Genomic DNA, 19709 nt, shown 5'->3' with positions numbered 1-19709 from the left:
TGGAGAGAAGTCTAGTTTGTGATGAGGGATCTTCGTTACGGTTACTGTCATCGTTACTACAGCCGATGCTCACTGAGCATTTAGTTCGTGCCGAGGGCCACATCGAGTCTCTCACCTTGTGATTTCTTTGGTTCCTTCCAAGGCCTCCTTGAGGCCGGCACAAGGCCCCCATGTCTCAGAGGAGTAAGTCACTTTCCCCGCGTCCCATAGATACCAAGTGGCCTTCGACACGGGCAGTCTGACTCCAAGGCAGCTCTTTTAACCCCAGACGGTGCCCTGCACCTCAGGAGGGTGGGCGGTGTGAGGCAGGATGGAGGCAAGAGCCCCTGGGCATCTCTGTGGGAGGAGGGGCTGTTAACCAGGAATAAATTAGACCTTTCACTCCAGAAGACAGAGTAAAAGAGAACAGTCACGGCAGGGAGAGCTTCCTGGAGGTGGAAGCTTCTGAGCCAGGCCAAGCAGTGAGAGACAGTTGAGGGGTCACTTGTTGTCCGGTCGGGGCCCCAGCCCTCTTCTGCTGGCAGGGATGTCTTAGGGTGGCCTCGTCCGTCTTGCAGACCCTGACTCACCTGGTCATCAGATAAAGTGGCGGCACTCTGGTCTGGAGGTCAAGGCAAACACAAGTACGGATGGCACTTGCCTTTCTAGAGCACGTGGCCTGGGACCAGACCTCGCCTCAGGACGGTCCCGTCTGTGGTTGGCACACCAGGACTCGGGTGGGCCTCTCTGGGCCCTTCCCCACCTCCCTCCTCCTGGGGAGCCTCTTCTTTGGGATTCTCTTTGGACCTGAGGTCTGATCCACCTGCTTCCAGGCCGGGGGGCTCACGCAGCAGGCCCACCGCCCGCCTCAAGGCTTTGTGCAGCTGCAGGGTGAGTGTGGTACACACGGGGGGCTGGGGGTAATGGACACTCCTGGGAGCAACCCCCACCCGATGGCAGAGAATGACCAGCTCCCCGACAAGGTGGAACCCCCTCCCACTGCCCTCGCCTCCCCTATGCTTCCCAGAATTTCTGCTCAAAGGAGCAGCTTGTGTTCAATTCCTAGTCTCAGGGTCTGCTCTCAGCCCCAGACAGGGGCTCCCCAAGAGCCTCCAGCACCCCTTTCCGTGCCTCTTTGGATCTAGTGGGGAGTGTGGCTGTTAAGTCCCATCTCCTGACTCCTTGCAGAAGCTGCTCCAGAGCTCGGGGTCTAGCTGTTTTTTTTTTTTATTGTAAGCAACTTCCAGTCCTTTCTGAAAGTAAATAAGTAAAATTCAGAAGTAAATAAGTAACAGCAGGCATGATACATTCTTTGAAGGCTCTTGGTTCTGGGATGAGCTCTTTTTATAAAAAGGTTTCCTACAGGCCACGGCTCCCACTGCGAGGGAACTTCATGCACCTTTGCCAGGCTGGCACCCTCATCAGACGCCTGTGGCAGAAGTAGGTGGAGAGGAGTTAAAAAGGCAGCTAGCTGCCCATCTCCAGATCCTCGAAAGAGTGGCTCCTTCTCTTCCCTAATTAGGGTTGATTTGGGACCCTAGTCGGGCATCCCTGTGGCTCAGCTGGTGAAGAATCCGCCTGCAATGTGGGAGACCTGGGTTCGATCCCTGGGTTGGGAAGATCCCCTGGAGAAGGGAAAGGCTCCCCACTCCAGTATTCTGGCCTGGAGAATCCCATGGACTGTGTAGTCCATGGGGTCGCAAAGAGTCGGACACGACTGAGCGACTTTCACTTTGGGACCCTAGTCAGGGCCCAGGAGGCTGTGGGAGGGGAGGGCAGGAGCCTGGCCCCCACCCTCCACGCCCAGGCCTGGGCAGGCGCTCAGCTGCAGGCTCAGTGCTGGGTTCCTTGGGGAGACCTCTGACGCCTCCCCCAAAAACAAGGCAAGGAAGGAGTCCTTGTGGGCGCAGGCGGTGGATGACCCACCCTCCAAAGAGGAAGCAGCCCAGCGCCGGGACGTTGGCTCTGCTTCCTTACTGAGCACCGCCGTGGCGTCCAGGTCTGAGGGCCTCTGAGGCCCAGGTTCAAGCCTTGCCCGGGCTGCTTGGGAGCTCCGTGACCTTGGAGCCCTGCCACTCATCTGTGTTTCGGGACTTGGGGCGGGGGCTGCCTCGTGGGGCTGCCAAGGAGGTTAAAGAGGGACACGGACCCGCCTTTCCAACACACAGGCGAGGTGGGCAGGGCTCCCCCCCTGGACCTGTGCGGCCTCACCCGGGCCTGGCTCCACGGGGCGGGACAGAGGTGATCTCCTGGAGGTGCGGGCCCAGCCTGGGCATGCAGGCTGCCCTCCTGGGGCTCGGGGGTGTGGGGAGTGGCACTGTGGGGCCACGAGGAGCCCTTAGTCCACTTGGAAAGGAGCGCGCGTGGATTGCAGAGCACCCCGGATCCCTGGGAGGAGCAGTGGTCTCACTCCTTCCTGCAGCTGGTGCCCCAGGCCCACGCCCTGCCCTCCAGCAGGGCCCCTGATTGCTGAGACCACCCGGCCGGCCAGAAGGGCGCCTGCAAGCTCCTGTCCTGGCCCAGGCATCTTAGAAGGGGGGTCCAGGAGCACCCCTGAAACCTCGCCTTCAGGGAGATCCTGCCCCATCTCCCTTGCTTCTCGCCAGACGTCTTGGGGGAACCTCCCCCGCCCCCGGAGTGGCAGGCCTGTCGGAAGCGCCCAGGTCTGAGGACCACGCTGTGTGTGTGTTGGGATCTCTGTACCCCGTCCTCCTGTGGACGGACGTGCCCAACTGCTTCTTCGCTGAGTCTCTGGGCCACAGGGAGGTGCAGCGTGTCACGCCCTTGCCATGGCCAGGCCTGGCATCTTCCAGTCTCCGGGGTTTCCAACCAGGAGACAGGCTTCCGGAGACAAAGTCCAGGCTCTGTGGTGCCCCGAGGGGCGGGCCGGGCAGACTGCAGCTCACTTCGCTGGGCCTTAGGTCTGCAGGAGGGCGGTGATCCACCCGCCAGGTGAGCGGTCCTGGGAGTTGGACGGAGTGCGTGTCCAGCGCTGAGAAGGGGCCTGGCTCTTGGGAAGCCCCGAGGAGGGGCCAGTCCGGAGGCAGCATCTCTGCTGGAAACGTGACCGTGGATGCCGGGAACATGCTTCAGATGAAACTCAAGAGGGCCTTGGCTTCTCGGGGCTGAGACGCTGGGCTCCCTGAGGCCCTCGCTGCCCCCGGGACCCTCAGCTCCGTGTTCCCTTTCAGAGTTTCTGCAGACGGGCGTGACGTCCCCGCGACCCCACCTCCGCGGCCGGGCCTTGTTCTGGAAGTAACTCCAGTCAGAGCAGCGGAGAGCCGGGCGGCGGGGAGGGGGCGCCTTGCGCGACCGCAGTGGCCGTTTCCCTGCGTGTCGGGTGGGGCTGGGCTGGGCGGCTGCTCCAGAGGCCTGGGGGGCGCATTCGGCCCTCGCGGGGCGGGCTGGGTCCTGCCCTGGGGGGCGGGGGGCTCTGCTTCTCTGAGCCCGTCCCCCCACCCTCCCTCCCCGGTGCCCCCCAGCCGCCTCCATCAGTGCCCGAGCTGGCCGAGCTCGCACTGACGGCCGGGTTCAGACCTCAGGCTGTGGGCCCAGCACCCCAGTAGGGACACACCTGGTGGTTGTGTTTTGTCAGCCGCCTCGTCGCTTCGGTCTGCGTCGTGGTGAGTGAGACTCGCGTGCCGTTAGGATGGCTCTGCGCTCTTTGCCGGCGCCTGGCCGCGTCCCTCCTGCGAGGCCGAGGAGGTCTGCGCTCCGCCCCGAGCTGGCGCGGCGGGGACGGACCCTCTGTCGTGAGGGGCCTCGCCTGCTCACGCGCACCCCCGTGTCACCTCCCCACGGCCAGACAGAGCGCCGGGCGCGCCGCCGGAAGGTCGCGGAGGCCTCCCGCTGCCCGTGTGCGCCAGATCCGCGGGGACGGCTGGGACGGTGAGCGGGACCGCAGCCTCTGCCTGCGTCGGAGCTCCGAGCGGCCCTCACGCAGGGCTCCCTTGCAGCTCCAACCACCTTCACAAGCAGAGCTCCGTGTACAGACTCGGTGAGCCGAGCCTCCAGCGCTCTGGGCTCAGCTGTGTCCCAGGGTGTCCGGGCCCAAGCCCCAGCCTCGACCTTGTCTCTCCCTGCCTGCCAGGTCCCCCATTCCCTGGCCAGCCTCATCCTTGCGTCGGCTTTGGGAAGCTCCTCACTCAGCGATGTACTCAGCAGAAGTCTGAGCGCCCCTGCTGAGGGCGTGGCCCCTGGGGACAGGGTGGTGTGTCGGGGCGAGGGCTGGGAGCACAGGCCTGGAGCACAGGCGGCCCCTGCAGGGGTTGTCACGGAGCGGCTGGGGGAGCCCAGGCGTGCCAGACTTGGGGGCGAGGGGTTCACCCAGGGGCAGGGCAGGCCAGCAGGAGGGGCGGCCCTGCAGAGAGCCTGAGGCCGGCCCCGCTGTGCGTCTGCCCAGGGACGGAAGGGATCTGGGGGAGGCAAGTCAGCTGGATGGCCTTGCAGGCCACGGGGAGGACTTGGCCTTCTAACCTCAGTGAGATGGGACATGTTAGCAGCACCGTAACTCGCTGTGACTTAGGCTTTAAAACGATGCCCACATGCCTTTGGTTAAAGAACTCACTGTGAGGAGGCCAGGGTGGAATGAGGAAGGTCCAGGCAGGAGGTTTTGGGGGCCTTGGGGTGGGACCCCTTCCCTGGGTCCTGACACCTCTCTACGAGCGGAATGTGAAACTCTCAACCCTAGTCCATCTTAACCCGTAACTCGACATCAGTTAGACATCTTCCTGTTGCGGGTGATAGAAGCCAAACGCAGATCAACTTGGACTGAACTATAAAACCCTGGTGTGGTCTGGCGAGACTGGATATGGCATCTCGGTGTCCCCAGGAAGGGCCCTCTGCCTGTGGCCATCCTGGCTTTCCCGGGTCGAGTGGAGCCATTGGTTCATCAGGTTACAAAGCGATGACGCCGCCTCCCATCCCTTCATTCGTTGGCAGGAGTAATTGCTAAAGAGAGCTTCTCCACTACTCGGTTATCCACTGGTCTGGAGGATAAGATTCTGATCATTTAAAAAAGATGAATCTAAGCTAAAATGTCAACTACCAACAATGCATGCCCCCCCCACCCCCTGCCGAGCCCCAAGGCTCCCTGGTGAAGACGGAATTGTCCGCAGGTTCAGTAGGAGCGGTGTTCGGTCCCCTGCCTTCCACTGGGCTTCCCACAACTAGCCCTGACCACATTTTCTCTCCCTGTAGAATTCCAGCGCTGACCATCGAGTCCGGTTGGACCTGGGCCTCTGGGACAAATTCAGTGAACTGGCCACCAAGTGCATTATTAAGATCGTAGAGTTTGCCAAACGCCTGCCAGGTTTCACCGGCCTGACCATCGCAGACCAGATCACCCTGCTGAAGGCCGCCTGCCTCGACATCCTGGTAGGTGGGCTCCACGCCCGCTGTTGGGGTGGGTGGGGAGGAGGGGCCAGGGTGCCTCTGGGGACACACCCGGGGCTCTGGGTCCGCTGCCTGATGGCCAGGGGCGCCCCCCGGAGCCGGGCAGCACCACCTACTCCCCCTGGGGTGGGGGCCCCTCTGGGTGGCCTGGGAAGCAGCCCGCAGCCCCACACCGTGGCTTCTGGGCCCTGGAGGCGTGAGGGCCCGTCATGCCCGTCCTCTGCCCAGCGCTGGCCAGGCTGGTGCCCTCGGGCAGGGAAGCTGTGGAGGTGGCAGGGGTGTGTCCCACCTGGTGTGGGGGGTGCAGGATCTCTGGAGGAAGTTGGACGCAGGGAGAGTGACGTGAGCTTTCGAGGTGTTTAAAATCATCGATTATTCTTTGTGTTACACCCTCCTAGCTCCGGGTATAAACAGTTCTGCCAAGCAAATCCAGTTACTGTAATTAGACACACTCTCCTTCTCCTGAGGAGGAGGGAGGACTCGGACCCGTCAGTCGTGCGGTACACGCGTGTGTGTGTGTCTTCCTAGGGAAGTTGGATCTCAGGAGTGAGAACAGTTAGTCTGAAACCTGCAGGTGCCAGGGATCCTGAGTGTGTCATACCGTCTCATGAAATCAGAGGGTCTTGGATGAGCCTAGAAACGTTCAGGACAATGAAACGTCTGAGCCGGGCTGCCTGTCTTGTGCCCACGCCTGTAGTTGGTAAAGCTCAGCTTGCCTGATGCAGAGCGCCGCAGGGACCGGCTGTCTTCTGGGTGTGGTGGGCGGGGCGCTCCTCGTGGCAGTGCAGGTCTGAGGCTCCCGGGCGCGAGCGGGGGGCGTTCAGATGTGGTCCCAAGGACAGAGCCCCGCGGGCCCCTGGGTCACGTGGGGCCCCTCCTCGAAGCAAGGCTGAGCTGCAGCCAGGCGGCCCCGGGACTGGGGTCCTGACCCCACGCCGCCCGTGGGCCTGGCACCTCCAGGCTTCGGGCTCCCGGGTCTCCCTTCTGTCTGGGTGCCGGGTGACAATTGTGATCCCTGCACCCGCCGCCCTCGGGGCAGGAGGGCATGAGGGGAGCCCCCGGGACGGGGCGGAGGGGAGCGGGGGGCACCTGGCGCTGACTCAGAGCCCAGCCACTCCCTCCTGGGACCCACGCGTCAGCCCTTCTCCGTGGAGTCAGGAGGGACGGGAGCTGCTTTCCGTGACCTCTCCTGACCTCAGTTTACCCACATGTAGGGCAGGCATGAGGTCACCCGGTCCTGGGCAGAGGGTGGAACAACCCGGGGGGCTCGGCCAGCGGCCACGAGGGAGCGGGCCGAGGCCTGCAGGCGGCTACAAGCTCTGGGCCCAACCCAGGCCGTTTTCCATCGCGCTCTGCTGGCTTCTCGGGTGCGGCCTGGTGTTGGGGTGCGGTAGGCGGGGGTAAGCTCTAGCAGGGGTGGAGGAGGCAGGCAGACGGGGATACTCATGAGGCCCTTGGCACAGCTCCTGTCCAAGACTTGTGGCAAAGACCCAGATCCTGAAAACCGCCGCGTCAGAGGGCGTCTCTCGAGTAAGGGCGCGGCCGGCTGACTGTTGAGAGGAGGCCCTGCGGAAGCCGGGAGCGCTGCGGGCGGAAGGACAGACGGACACCCCCGGGGCGGGCAGCGCTCGGTCCCTGGAAAGGGGATCCTGGGAGCTCCCGGGCTGCCCCGGTGCTGCCCCGGCCACCAGCACGGCGCACGTGTCTCCCGCCGGTCGGGCCGCGGAGGTCGCGCTGGGGTGGGCGGACGGTCCGAGGCCCCCGTGCCCCCGCCGTCTCCCCGCGGCGGGGACACCCCTGTGACGCCCAGCGCCCTTTGGGGCTCGGGGGACCGTCCAGGGAGGAGCGTCCAGGGGACCTGCCCGGGACTCGGTGGAGACGGGCTCCCGAGGGGAGCGGCTCCCTGTCCGTCCCCGGGTCCCTGTAAGAAAGGCCTCCGCCCGCGGGCCTGGGGAGACGAGGAGCAGCGCTCTGTGCTGTTGTGGCCCCGTCGCTGACTGCACCCGCTGGACGGCAGCCCCGTCTCCAGGCGATGCTCTTACTCGCGTCCTCAGTGACTCCTCCGCGGTGAGGCTGTTGGGAGAACGGAGGCCGTCCTTGCTGGAAACCCTGGCTCAGCCCCCGCACTTCGTGCGCTCCTTCCCTTTAGCCTTCAGGCCCTCCTCAGCAGCACCGTCGTCTGTAAGCCCACCGTGTCTGTGTGTGTGCACAGGGGCCACGCCGCTGTCTCGAGCTGTGCTCCCAGGACGGCATGGAGGCCGCGGTCTGAGAGCTGCGATTGTAGGGGAAGCTTGGTTTCAGACTTAGCGCTTAGTAACATGAAGTATTTCCTTTATGATTCTTTCAGTTGATAACTTGTTAACACAGTATGTTGGATCTCTTGGGTTAACTAAAACATAGTTAGATTTTAAAAAATATTTTATCATGGAGCATAGATGGTTGGATGGCATCACCGACTGAATGGACGTGAGTCTGAGCCGCGCCAGGAGAGGAGCCTGGGGTCTGCCGTCCAGGGGCCGCAGAGACGCGGCTGAGCGACAGCAGTTGACTTGCAGTGTTGTTTGTTTGAGGTGTACGGTGCAGTGATTCGCTTATACACGTGTTCATGCGTCTGTGCTCTTTCCTCACACTCTTCCCAGTGTGTGTTATTGCAGAACCCTGAGCGGAGTTCCCTGCTCCACAGTAGATCCTTGTTGATTATACATAGTAGTATGCACATGTTCACCCAGACTCCTCATCCATCGCTCTCTTCTGCTTTCCCCCATGGAAACTAAGGCTTTCCCCCCACAGTCTGTGAGTCTGGTCCTGTTCTGTAAATAAGTTCTTTTGCATCATTGTTCAGATTGGACTTTTAACTGAGACCCTGTGGCATTTTTCTTCCTCTGACTCATTTAACTCAGTGTGACCATCTGTAGGTCCATCCATGTTCCTGCAAATGGCATTGTTTCATTTTTTTAAAGTGGCTGAACAGTATCCCATTGTAAACACATACCACATCCTTATCCATCCATCAGCAGACACAGGTTGCTTCCACGTCTTGGCTGTTACAATGCTGCCTTGAACATAAGGGTGCATGTATCTTTTCGAGTTTTGGTTTTCTCTGGATATACGCTTAGGAATGGGGTTGCTAGATCATATGGCAGGTCTGTTTTTAGTTTCTTAAAGAACCTCCACACTGTTCTCCGGAGTGGGTGCACCAGTTTACATTCCCACCAACAGTGGAGGAGGGTTCCCTTCTCTCTGCACCCTCCCCAGCATTTATTGTTTGTGGATTTTTTTGATGAGAGCCATTCCGGCTGGTGTGAGGTGATACTAATATCTCATTGTAGTTTTAATTTGAATTTTTCTAATAGCAATGTCAAACATCTTTCCGTGTGCCTGTTTGCCATCTGTGCTTCTTCTTTGGATAAATGTTTAGGTCTTCTGCCCCTTTGTTGAGTGGGTTGTTTGTTTTGATGCTGTTAACCATCCTGAACTGTTGCTAAATTTGGGAGATTATTCCCTTGTCAGTCACATCATTTGCAAACATTTTCTCCCAGTCTGTGGGTTGTCTTTTCATTTTGGTGATTGTTTCCTTTGCTGTGCAGAAGCTTTTGAGTAGGTGCTATTTGTTTGTTTTCATTTTTATTTCCATTATTCTGGGAGATGGATCCAAAAAAGATACTGTTGCAATTTTTATATCAGAGAGTGCTCTGTCTGTGTTTTCCTCTAGGAGATTCAAGTGTCCAGTCTCAGATTTAGGGCTCTAATCCATTTTGAACTAATTTTTGTGTATGGTGTTAAGGAATGATCTGATTTCTTTCTTTTTTTTTGCATGTAACTGTTCAGGTTTCTCTGCACCATTTGTTGAAGAGACTCTTTTTCCAACACTGTGTCTCCTTTCATGATGGATTGATGATGGGGCATGGTTTATTTCTGGGCTTTGTATTCTGTTCCATTGATCTTTATTTCTGTCTTGTGCCAGAAGATGCTGCTTTTGATGACTGTAGCTCTGTCGTGTGGTCTGAAGACGGGCCTGATTCTTCCTGCCCCATTCTTCTTGTTCAACATTGCTTTGGCTTCTGGGTTTTGTGTGTTTCTGTACAGATTGTTAGGGATTTTTTTTTTATCCTAGTTCTGTGAAAAAATACTATTAGTAATTTAATAGGGATTGTATTGAATCTGTGGATTACCTTGAATAGTATGTTTCATTTTGACAATTTTGATTCTTCCAATCCAGGCATGTGGTATGTCTTTCTATCCATGTATCATCATCAGTTTTGTTTATCAGCATCTTACACTTTTCAGGATATGGGTCTTTGGCCTCTTTAGATACTAGGTTTATTCCTAAGTATTTTATTATTTTTGTTGCAGTGCTAAATGGGATTGTTTCCCTAATTTCTCTTTCTGATCTTTCATTATTAGTGTGTAAATATGCAAGAGATTTCTGTGTATCTCTTTTGTACACACACCTCACTGCATGTATTGATGAGCACTAGGTTTCTGGTAGCCACCGTAGGATTTTTTATTTATAGTGTCACGTCATCTGCGAACAGTGACACAGGTTAGCTTCTTTTCCAGTGTGGATTCCTTTTATTTTTCTTCTCTGATTGCCATGGCTAGACCTTCCATAAATGCTGAATAGAAGTGGCAAGAGTAGACCTCCTTCTCTTGTTCTCAATCGTAGTGGAGGGGCTTTCAGCTCTTCACCATTGAGTATGATGATAGTTATGCGTTTGTTGTATATGGTCTTTATTATGTTGAAGAAAATTCTGTGTCCATTTTCTGTAGAGTTTTTGATCATAAATGGGGTTGCATTTTGTCAAAAGCTTTCTCTGCATCTATTGAGATGATCATATGGTTTTTATTCTTCAGGCTGTTAATGTGATCACATTGATTTGCAGATACTGAAAAATCCTTACATCTCTATGATAAATCCCACTTGCCATGGCATATGATCCTTTAAAAGTATTGTTGGATTCGGTTTGCTGGCATTTTGTCGAGGATTTTTGTATCTTGTGTTCACCAGGAGTATCAGCCTGTAATTTTCCTTTTCTGTGATACCATACCTGGCTTTGGTATCAAGGTGATGGTAGCCTTGTAGAGTGAGTTGGGCAGTGTTCTCTTCTCTGAAACTTTAAGTTTCAGAAGGGGAGGGGTTAACTTTCCTCTTAACATTTGATAGAATTTGCCTGTGAAGCCATCTGGTCCAAGACTTGTTTGTCGGAAGTTTTTAAATCACAGTTTCAGTTTCAGGGCGTCTGATTGGTTGGTCTGTTCGTATTTTCTGTTCCTTCCTGCTTCCTTCTGTCTTCCTTTCTTCTTGGAGTTTGTCGGTTTCCTCTGGGTTGTCAATTTTATCAGTGTGTAGCTGCTTGTGATGATCTCTTATGGTTCTTTGTCTCAAAGAAATGGCTTTTGGCTTCATTGACCTTTGCTGTTTTTTTTTGTTCATTTCTATTTTTTCTGCTTTGCTCTATGATGTTTTTCTAGCCTTGGGTTTTTGTTGTTGTTCTTTCTCTAACTGTTCTAGGTATAAGATTAGGTTGTTTGAGGGGTCTTATTTTGTTTGTTTCTTGAGGTAGGTTTGTATTGCTATAAACTTCCCTCTTAGAACTGTTTCTGTTGCATCCCCTAGGTTTTTTGGGTTGTGATGTTTTCATTTTCACTCATCTCTAGAAATTTGTTGGTTTCTTCTTTGATTTCTTTAGCAGTCCGTTGTTTAGTAACATGTTGCTTAGCCTCCAGGTTTTTGTTTTTTACAGTTTTTTCCTTGTAGTTGATTTCTGATCTCATAGAGTTGTGGTCAGAGAAGATGCTTGATATGCTTTCAGTTTTCTTGAATTTGCATAGATTTGCTTTGTGACCCAGCATGTGATCTGTTCTGGAGAATGTTCCTTGTACACTTGAAAAGAATGTGTATTTGCTGATTCTGGATTAAATGCTCTATGAATAGTGTCATTTAAAACCTGTGTTTTGTTATTGATTTTGGTGTTAGATGATCTGTCCATTGATGAAACTGAGGTGTTAAAGTCCCCAGTATTACTGTGTTACTGTTGGTTTTCCCTTTTATGGCTCTTAGTATTTGCGTTATATATTGATGTGCTCCCGTGGTGGATATATATTTGCAGTTATATTATTTTGTTGATCCTTGTGATCATGATGTAGTGTCTCTTTTTGTCTCTTATAAGTTTATACTTTAAAGTCTATTTGTTGGATTTCCCTGGCAGTCCAGTGGTTAAGAATCCGCCTTGCAATGTGGGGGACATGGGTTCGATCCCTGGTTGGGGAACTAAGATCCCACATTGCTGCAGAGCAGCTGAGCCTGCCGGCCACAACTACTGAACCGGCTGCTTCAACTAACACCTGAAGCAGCCAAATAGATAAATTTGCAAAAAGAAAGTCTGTTTGTCTGATATGAGTATTGCTCTTTCAGCTTTCTTTTGATTTCTATTTGCATGGAATACATTTTCCTATATTTGAAGTGGGTCTTGTAAACTAAATGCTCCAACCAAAAGACATAGACTGGCTGAAATGGATCAAATGGAAATCAGTCCAAATATTCACTGGAAGGACTGATGCTGAAGCTGAAGCTACAATACTTTGGCCACTTCATGCGAAGAGCTGACTCATTTGAAAAGACCCTGGTGCTGGGAAAGATTGAGGGCAGGAGGAGAAGGGGACAACAGAGGATGAGGTGGTTGGATGGTGTCACCGACTCAATGGACATGAGTTTGGGTAAACTCCGGGAGCTGGTGATGGACAGGGAGGCCTGGCGTGCTGCGGTTCATGGGGTCGCAAAGAGTCAGACACGACTGAGCGACTGCACTGAACTGCTGTCAGTCTTTGCTGCTGCGTTCACGCGTGCTCTGGTGTGACGCACAGGACCCTCTCTGGCTGCAGTGCACGGGCGTCTTGTTGCCGAGCACAGGCCCTCAGGCATGCGGGCTTCAGTAACTGCGGCTTGCGGGCTCCAGAGTGCGGACTCAGTGGTTGTGGCACATGGGCTGAGGTGACCCACGCAGTGGAATCTTCTGGAGCAGGGATCGACCCTGTGTTGCCTGCCTTGGCAGTCAGTTCTTAACCACTCTCCCCCCAGGGAGCCCCTTCTCTTGTGACTTGATGATTGACTTCAGTGTTGTGTTTGGATTCCCTTTTCTTTTTAGCGTATCTGTTGTAGATCTTTCTGTTTGCGATTACCGCGAGTTTCTTTTTAGGAAAACAATTCTGACTGAGTCGTTCGGCTGTATCACGTTAGCTACAGCACATGGGCTGTGCGTTGCCCCAGGCAGGTGCTCTCCCTGTGGCCCCCAGACTCGCTGTGGCGTTTGGGCTCAGTAGGTGTGGTCAGGCCCTCAGTGGGCGTGGTCAGGCCCTCAGTGGGTGTGGCCACGCCCTCAGTAGGTGTGGTCTGGCCCTCAGTGGGCGTGGTCAGGCCCTCAGTAGGCGTGGTCAGGCCCTCAGTAGGTGTGGTGCACACCCTCAGTGGGCGTGGTCAGGCCCTCAGTGGGCATGGTCAGGCCCTCAGGAGTGGCCACACCCTCAGGTGTGGTCACGCCCTCAGTAGGCGTGGTCAGGCCCTCAGTAGGCGTGGTGCAGGCCCTCAGTAGGTGTGGTCACACCTCAGTGAGCGTGGTGCACACCCTCAGTGGGCGTGGTCAGGCCCTCAGTGGGCGTGGTCCACGCCCTCAGTAGTTGCATCGCGTGGCTTCGTTGCTCCACAGCACATGAGCTCTAAGCTCCCCTGTGCTGTGATGCACTTGGTCGCTCAGTCATGTCTGACTCTGTACGACCCTGTGAACTGTAGCCCACCAGGCTCCTCTGTCCGTGGGGATTCTCCAGGCTAGGATACTGACGTGGGTTGCCGCTACCAGGGATCAGACCTGTGTCCCCGGTCTTGCAAGATGGATTCCTAACCAGTGGACCACCAGGGAAGTCTCACCATGTGGTTTTGATGTAGCATCTTAGATATAAACAAGATTTGTGTGTTTTTTAAGTCGCTGGTCTTTTAATTTCAAATGCATTTGCAGTATCCTGTTTGTGCTCAGGTCGTTTCTCAGTGACTGGTTTGGTATCATGTTGTGTGGGGCTGATTTCCTACCTTTACCCTGGGTTTGCTTTTTCTGGTGAGCTTCTCCGTTCATAATTTTCATGTTTCTCATTTTGGCCTTTTCTTTTCCACTTAGAGAATTTCCCTTAGTATTTGTTATAAAGCTGATTCGGTAATGTGGAATTCTCTAAGCTTTTTCTTGTCTATAAATCATTTGATTTTTCCCTCAGATGTGAATGAGCGCCTTGCTGGGTAGGTTATTCTTGGTCGTAGTTCTTCCCTTTTATCACTTTAAAAATGTTGTGCCACGCCCTCTGGCCTGCAGAGTTTCTGTTGAGAAATCTGCTGATACCCTTACGGGAGTTCCTTTGTGTGTTATTCGTTACTGTTCCTTTGTTGCTTTTAATGTTTTTTCTTTGTCTTTGATTTTTGCTGATTTGATTACTGTGGGTCTTGACATGTTTCTCCTTGTGTTGATCCTGCCTGGGACTCTGTACTTCCTGGATTTGAGTCTTTCCTTTCTCGTGTTATGGATATTTTGAGCTGTTCTATCTTCAGATACTTGCTCAGGTCCGTTCTCTCTCCCCTCCTACTGAGACCCCTGTAGTGTGAATGTTGGTACAGTCAGTGTTGTTCAGAGGTCTCTCTTTTCACGTTCTCTTTTCTTTATTCTGTTCGTGACGGTGATTTCCGTCATTCTGTGTCCAGTTTACTTTATCTGTTCTTCTTCCTCACTTCTTCTGGTTTTGATCCCTTCTAATGTATTTTTCATTTCAGTTATTGTTTAATTCTGTTTTATCTTCAGTTCTTCTAGCTGTCTGTTACACACTTTTTGCACCTTTCCTATATTTCCTCCATTCTTTTTCTGAAATTGTGGGTCATCTTCACTATCATTATTCTGAGTTCTTTTTACAGTAGGTTGCCTACTTCACTCAGTCGTTTCATCTGGGGTTTCATCTCATTCCTTCATTTGGAAATATTCCTTTGATGTCTCATTTTGTCTAACTTTCTGTGATTGTATTTTCTGTTCCATGGGCTGCAGAATTGTTGTTCTTGCTTCTGTTGTCTGTCCTCTGGTGGCTGAGGCTAGGAGGCTTGTCCTGGCTCTCTGACGGGTGGGACTCCAGTAGTGGGTAGAGTTGGGTCTTGTCCCTCTAGGGGGAGGACTGTGCTCAGGCAGACCTGAAGCCTGTCTGCTGATGGATTGGGCCATGTTCCCGCCCCGTGTTGCTTAGCCTTAAGTGACCCAGCTCTGGCCCCTGTGGGATGTTGGGGCTGATGGCGGCCTTCAGGGGGAGTCACACCAGCAGGCACTTTGCAGAATTGCTGCTGCTGGTGCCTCTGTCTCCGCGGTGAGTCTCAGACACGGGCCCTCCCCACCCCCACAGGAGACCCTGCAGGACCAGGCTCAGGAGGCCCTGCTTTGCACAGGTCCTCGTACGTGCCCTTCAGGAGTCGAGTCTCTGTCTCCCCCACTTCCGTGGAATTCCTGCAGTCAGACCCGCTTGCCATCAAAGCCGGGTTCTCTGGGGGCCCCTCCTTCCATCGTCAGACCTCCAGGCTGGGACACCTGCGCAGGGCTCGGGACTCACGCCTGGGGGAGCGCTTCTGTGGTGTGACTGTTGCCCAGCGTGTGCGTTGCCCACCCAGAGGGTATGGGGTTTGATTTTATTGTGATTCCTCCCTCCTACCATTTCATTGTGGCTTCTTTGTCTTTGGGCATGGAGTATCTTTTTAATAGATTGCAGTGTGGTTTTTTTGTTTTGTTTTGTTTTATCTTTATTTTTATTTTTTTGTTTTTTTGTTTTTTGATGATGATGATTTTTCATCAGTTGTGACTTCGGTGGTGTTGGGAATTAGCTCAGGTCCTTATACTCTGCCATCTGGAGCTAATCTGTTTTTGTCTGTCGTTTTCTTCCCTACCTCTTTGGTTCTCTTCTTTTGTGATTTGATGACTACCTTTATTGTTGTGTTTGGGTTGCATTTTCTTTTCTGCCTGTGTTTATCCATTGTGTAGTTCCGGTTCATGGTGACCATGATGTTTTGATACTGACGTCCGCGTATATAAGCAAGATGTTTTAAGTTGCTGGTCTTTTAATTTCAGTGCATTTTCAGTGTCCTGCATTTGTTCTCTCCTCCTCTCACAATTGCTGGTTCTGATGTCATGTTTTGTGTGCGGGTGATTTCCCACCTGTACAGTATGCTTGCCGTTACCAGTGAGTTTTTCCATTCATGATTTTCACATTTCTAGTTGCAGTGTTTAATTTTCTGCTTAGAGCAGTTCCTTTAGCATTTGTTACAAAGCTGGTTTGATAATGCTGGGTGCTCTTAGCCTTTTGCTTGTCTGTAAGGCTTTTCATTTCTCTGCCAAATCTGAAGGAGAGTCTTGCTGGGTAGAGTATCTTTGGTTGTAGCTTCTTGCTTCTCATGACCTTAAATATCTCGTGCCACCCACTTCTGGTCTACACAGATTCTCCTGGAAAATAAACTGATAACCTTATGGAGATTCCCTAGTATGTTACTTTATTGCTTTCCCCTTTTTGCTTTTAATATTGTTTCTGTCTTTTCATTTTTTCAGTTTGATTACCATGTGTCTTGACATGTTCCTCCTTGAGTTTGTCCTGACTGAGGCTCTGCACTTCCTGGACTTGGGTGACTGTTTCCTTTCCAGTGTTATGAAATTTTTCAGCTATCACCTCTTCAAATATTTTCTCAGGTCCTTCCTGTCTCCTCCTTCTGGGCCCCATATAATGAGAATGTTGGTGGATTTAGTGTTATCCCAGGGGTCTCTTAGATTGTCCTCATTTCATTCCTTTTTCTTTATTCCACAGCAATGATTTTTAACATTTAGTCTTCCAAATTATTCATTCATTCTGCTCAGTTATTCTGCTGTTTATTCCTTCTAGTGTATTTTATTTAATTTAAGGTTAATTGCTTTATAGAGTTGTGTTGGCCAAACATCGACATGAATCAGCCACAGGTATACATATGTCCCCTCCCATCGAACCTCCCTGCCACGTCCCCGCCCATCCCACCCATCTAGGTTGACACAGAGCCCCGTTTGAGTTCCCCGAGTCATCTAGCACATCCCCATTGGCTGTCTGTTTTACATATGGTAATGTAAGTTTCCTCGTTATTCTCCTCATACCTCCCACCCTCTCCTCCCTCCTGCCTACCATGTCCATATGTCTGTCTGTCTCTGTCTCCATTGCTGCCCTGCAGATAATGTCATCAGTATAGTCTTTCTAGATTCTATATATTTGCATTAGTATATGGTACTTGTTTTTGTCTCTGTGACTGACTTCACTCTGTATAACAGACTCTAGGTTCATCCAGCTCATCAGAACTGAAATGCATTCCTTTTTATGGCTGAGTAACACTTTATTGTGTATATACGAATTACAGCTTCCTCATCCATTCGCCTGTCGATGGACGTCTTGGTTGCTTCCCTGTTCTTGGTATTATAAACACTGCTGCCCTGGACATTGGGGTACATGTGTCTTCTTCAGTTTTGGTTTCCTCGGGGTGTATGCCTAGGAGTGGGACTGCTGGGTCATATGGTGGTTTTATTCCTAGTTTTTTTTTTAAGGAATCTCCATACCGTCTTCCATAGTGGCTGTATCATCAATTCACATTCCCACCAACGTGCAAGAGCGTTCCCTTTTCTCCACACCCTCTCCAGCATTTATTGCTTGTAGACTTTTTGATGATAGTCATTCTGACCAGTGTGAGGTGATATCTGATTGTAGTTTTGATTTGCATTTCTCTAATAATGAGCAATGTTGAGCATCTTTTCATGTGTTAGCCATCTGTATGTCTTCTTTGGAGAAATGTGTATTTTGGTCTTTTTTCCATTTTTTGACTGAGTTGTTTGTTTTTCTGATATTGACTTGTATGAGCTGCTTGTATACTTTGGAAATTAATCCTTTGTCAGTTGTTTCATTTGCTATTATTTTTCCTATTCTGAGGGTTGTCTTTCACCTTGTTAATAGATTCCTTTCCTGTGCAAAAACTTTTTTAAGTTTAATGAGGCCCCACTTATTTACTTTTGTTTTTATTTCTATTACTCTAGGAGGTGGGTAATAGAGGATTTTGCTTTGATTTATGTCATCGTGTGTTCTGCCCATGTTTTCCTTTAAGAGTTTTATAGTTTCTGCTCTTACATATGGGTCTTTAATCCATTTTGAGTTGATCTTTGTGTATGGTGTTAGGAAGTGTTCCAGTTTCATTCTTTTACATGTAGCTGTCCAGTTTTCCTGGCACCATTTATTGAAGAGGCTGTCTTTGCCCCATTGTATATTCCTGCCACCTTTGTCAAAAATACGGTACCCATAGGTGCATGGGTTTATTTCTGGGCTTTCTATCTTGTTCCATTGGTCTATATTTCTGTTTATGTGCCAGTACCATACTGTCTTGATGACTGTAGCTTTGTAGGATAATCTGATGTCAGGAAGGTTGATTCCTCCAGCTCCATTCTTCTTTCTCAAGATTGGTTTGGCTGTTCTAGGTCTTTTGTGTTTCCATGTGAATTGTGAAATTTTTTGTTCTGATTCTGTGAAAAATACCATTGGTAATTTGATAGGTGTCACGTTGAATCTGTAGATTGCATTTGGTAGTATAGTCATGTTCATAATATTGATTCTTCCAACCCAGAGATGTGGAATATCTCTCCATCTGTGTATGTCGTCTTTGATTTCTTTAATCAGTGTCATAGTTTTCTGTGTACAGTTCTTTTGTCTCCTTAGGTGAGTTTATTCCTAGATATTTAGTTCTTTTTGTTGCAATGGTGAATGGAATTGATTCCTTAATTTCTCTGATTTTTCATTGTTAGTATATAAAAATGCAAGTGATTTCTGTGTATTGATTTTTCTATCCTGCAACTTTGCTAAATTCACTGATTAGCTCTAGTAATTTTCTGATACTATCTTTAGGGTTTTCTATGTACAGTATCATGTCCTCTGCAAACAGTGAGAGGTTTAATTCTTCTTTTCCAACCTGGATTCCTTTTATTTCTTTTTCTTCTCTGATTGCCGTAGCTAGGACTTCCCAAAACTATGTAGAATAATAGTGGTGAGATTGGGCACCCCTGTATTGTTCCTGATCTTGAAATGCTTTCATTTTTTCACCATTGAGAATAATGTTTGCCGTGGGTTTATATATGACCTTTACTATGTTGAGGTAGGTTCCTTCTGTGCCCATTTTTTGAAGAGTTTTTATCATAAATGAGTGCTGAATTTTGTCAAAGGTTTTTTTCTGCATCTATTGAGATAATCATATCCTATCTTTCAAATTGTTACAGTATATCACATCGATTTTGCATATATTGAAGAATCCTTGCATCCTTCAGATAAACCCAAATTGATCATGGTGTATGAGGTTTTTAATGTGTTGTTGGAATCTGTTTGTTAGGATTTTGTTGAGGATTTTTGCATCGGTGTTCATCAGTGGTACTGGCCTGTAACTTTTTCTGTGTTGTCTCTGTCTGACCTTCTCTTTATTTTTCATTTCAGTTGCTGTGTTGTACAGCTTTTTTGTTGGTTAAATTTTCTAGGTCTCTGTTAAGCATGTTGTGTATTTTATTGGTCTGTTCTTCCGTTCCTTTTCTGAGATCTTGGACCATCTCGAGTACCATTACTCTGAATTGTTTCTCAGACAGATTGCCTCTCTCTACCCGACTTAGTTATTTTTCTGGGGTTTCATCTTGTTCCTTTGTCTGAGACATATTTCTCTGCCATCTTATTTTTGCCCACATTTCTGGGTTTGTGGTTGCCGTTTCCCAAGGCAAAACTGGAATTCTTGGCTCTGGTGTCTGCCCCGTGGTGGGGGAGGTTGGTTCAGGGACTTCTGCAGCCTTCCTGGTGGGAGGGGCTGGAGGCTGCCCTGGGAGGATGTGTCAAGGGCATGTGTTGGGCGGTCGCGGGCTCAGGACCGACTTTTGGCAGCCTGTCTGCTGCTGGGTGGGGCTGTCCTCTTGCTCGTTATTTGGCCTGGGGTGTCCCAGCGCTGGAACCCGCTGCGTAGACCAGGTGTCAATGCCAGACGGTGACCTCTGGGGCGTTTGCTCCGATGGGTGTTCCCGGTCCCTCTGCCACCCGTGTCCTTGTGCCCACAGTGAGCCTCAGCTGCCCCCGCGTCTCCCCAAGACCCCCTGTAGCAGCAGGCGGGTCTGGTCCACGCTCCTGTGGCCTCTGCTCTGCTGGGTCACTGCCCAGGAGCCCTTGTGCGCCCTCAGCGAGTGGAGTCCCCGGTCCCCCCAGTCCTGTGAACTCCTGAACTCAAGCCCCGCTGGCCTTCAAAGCCAAGCGCT

At 51.3% G+C, this 19709-nt stretch overlaps 1 protein-coding gene across 2 annotated transcripts in view; it reads left to right on the top strand.

Moving 5' to 3' along the window:
* RARB (retinoic acid receptor beta) overlaps nucleotides 1-19709 on the top strand; it is a 572080-nt gene that overhangs the window by 545793 nt on the left and 6578 nt on the right. For both annotated transcript variants that reach the window (XM_043893860.1, XM_043893861.1), the window contains one exon: nucleotides 5179-5355. In XM_043893860.1, coding sequence (XP_043749795.1) covers nucleotides 5179-5355 — 177 coding nt within the window. The remainder of the gene's footprint in view (nucleotides 1-5178; nucleotides 5356-19709) is intronic.

This window comes from Cervus elaphus, chromosome 32 (genome assembly GCF_910594005.1).
Source record: "Cervus elaphus chromosome 32, mCerEla1.1, whole genome shotgun sequence".
NCBI lineage: Eukaryota > Metazoa > Chordata > Mammalia > Artiodactyla > Cervidae > Cervus > Cervus elaphus.
This window is presented reverse-complemented; position numbering and strand designations above follow the sequence as displayed.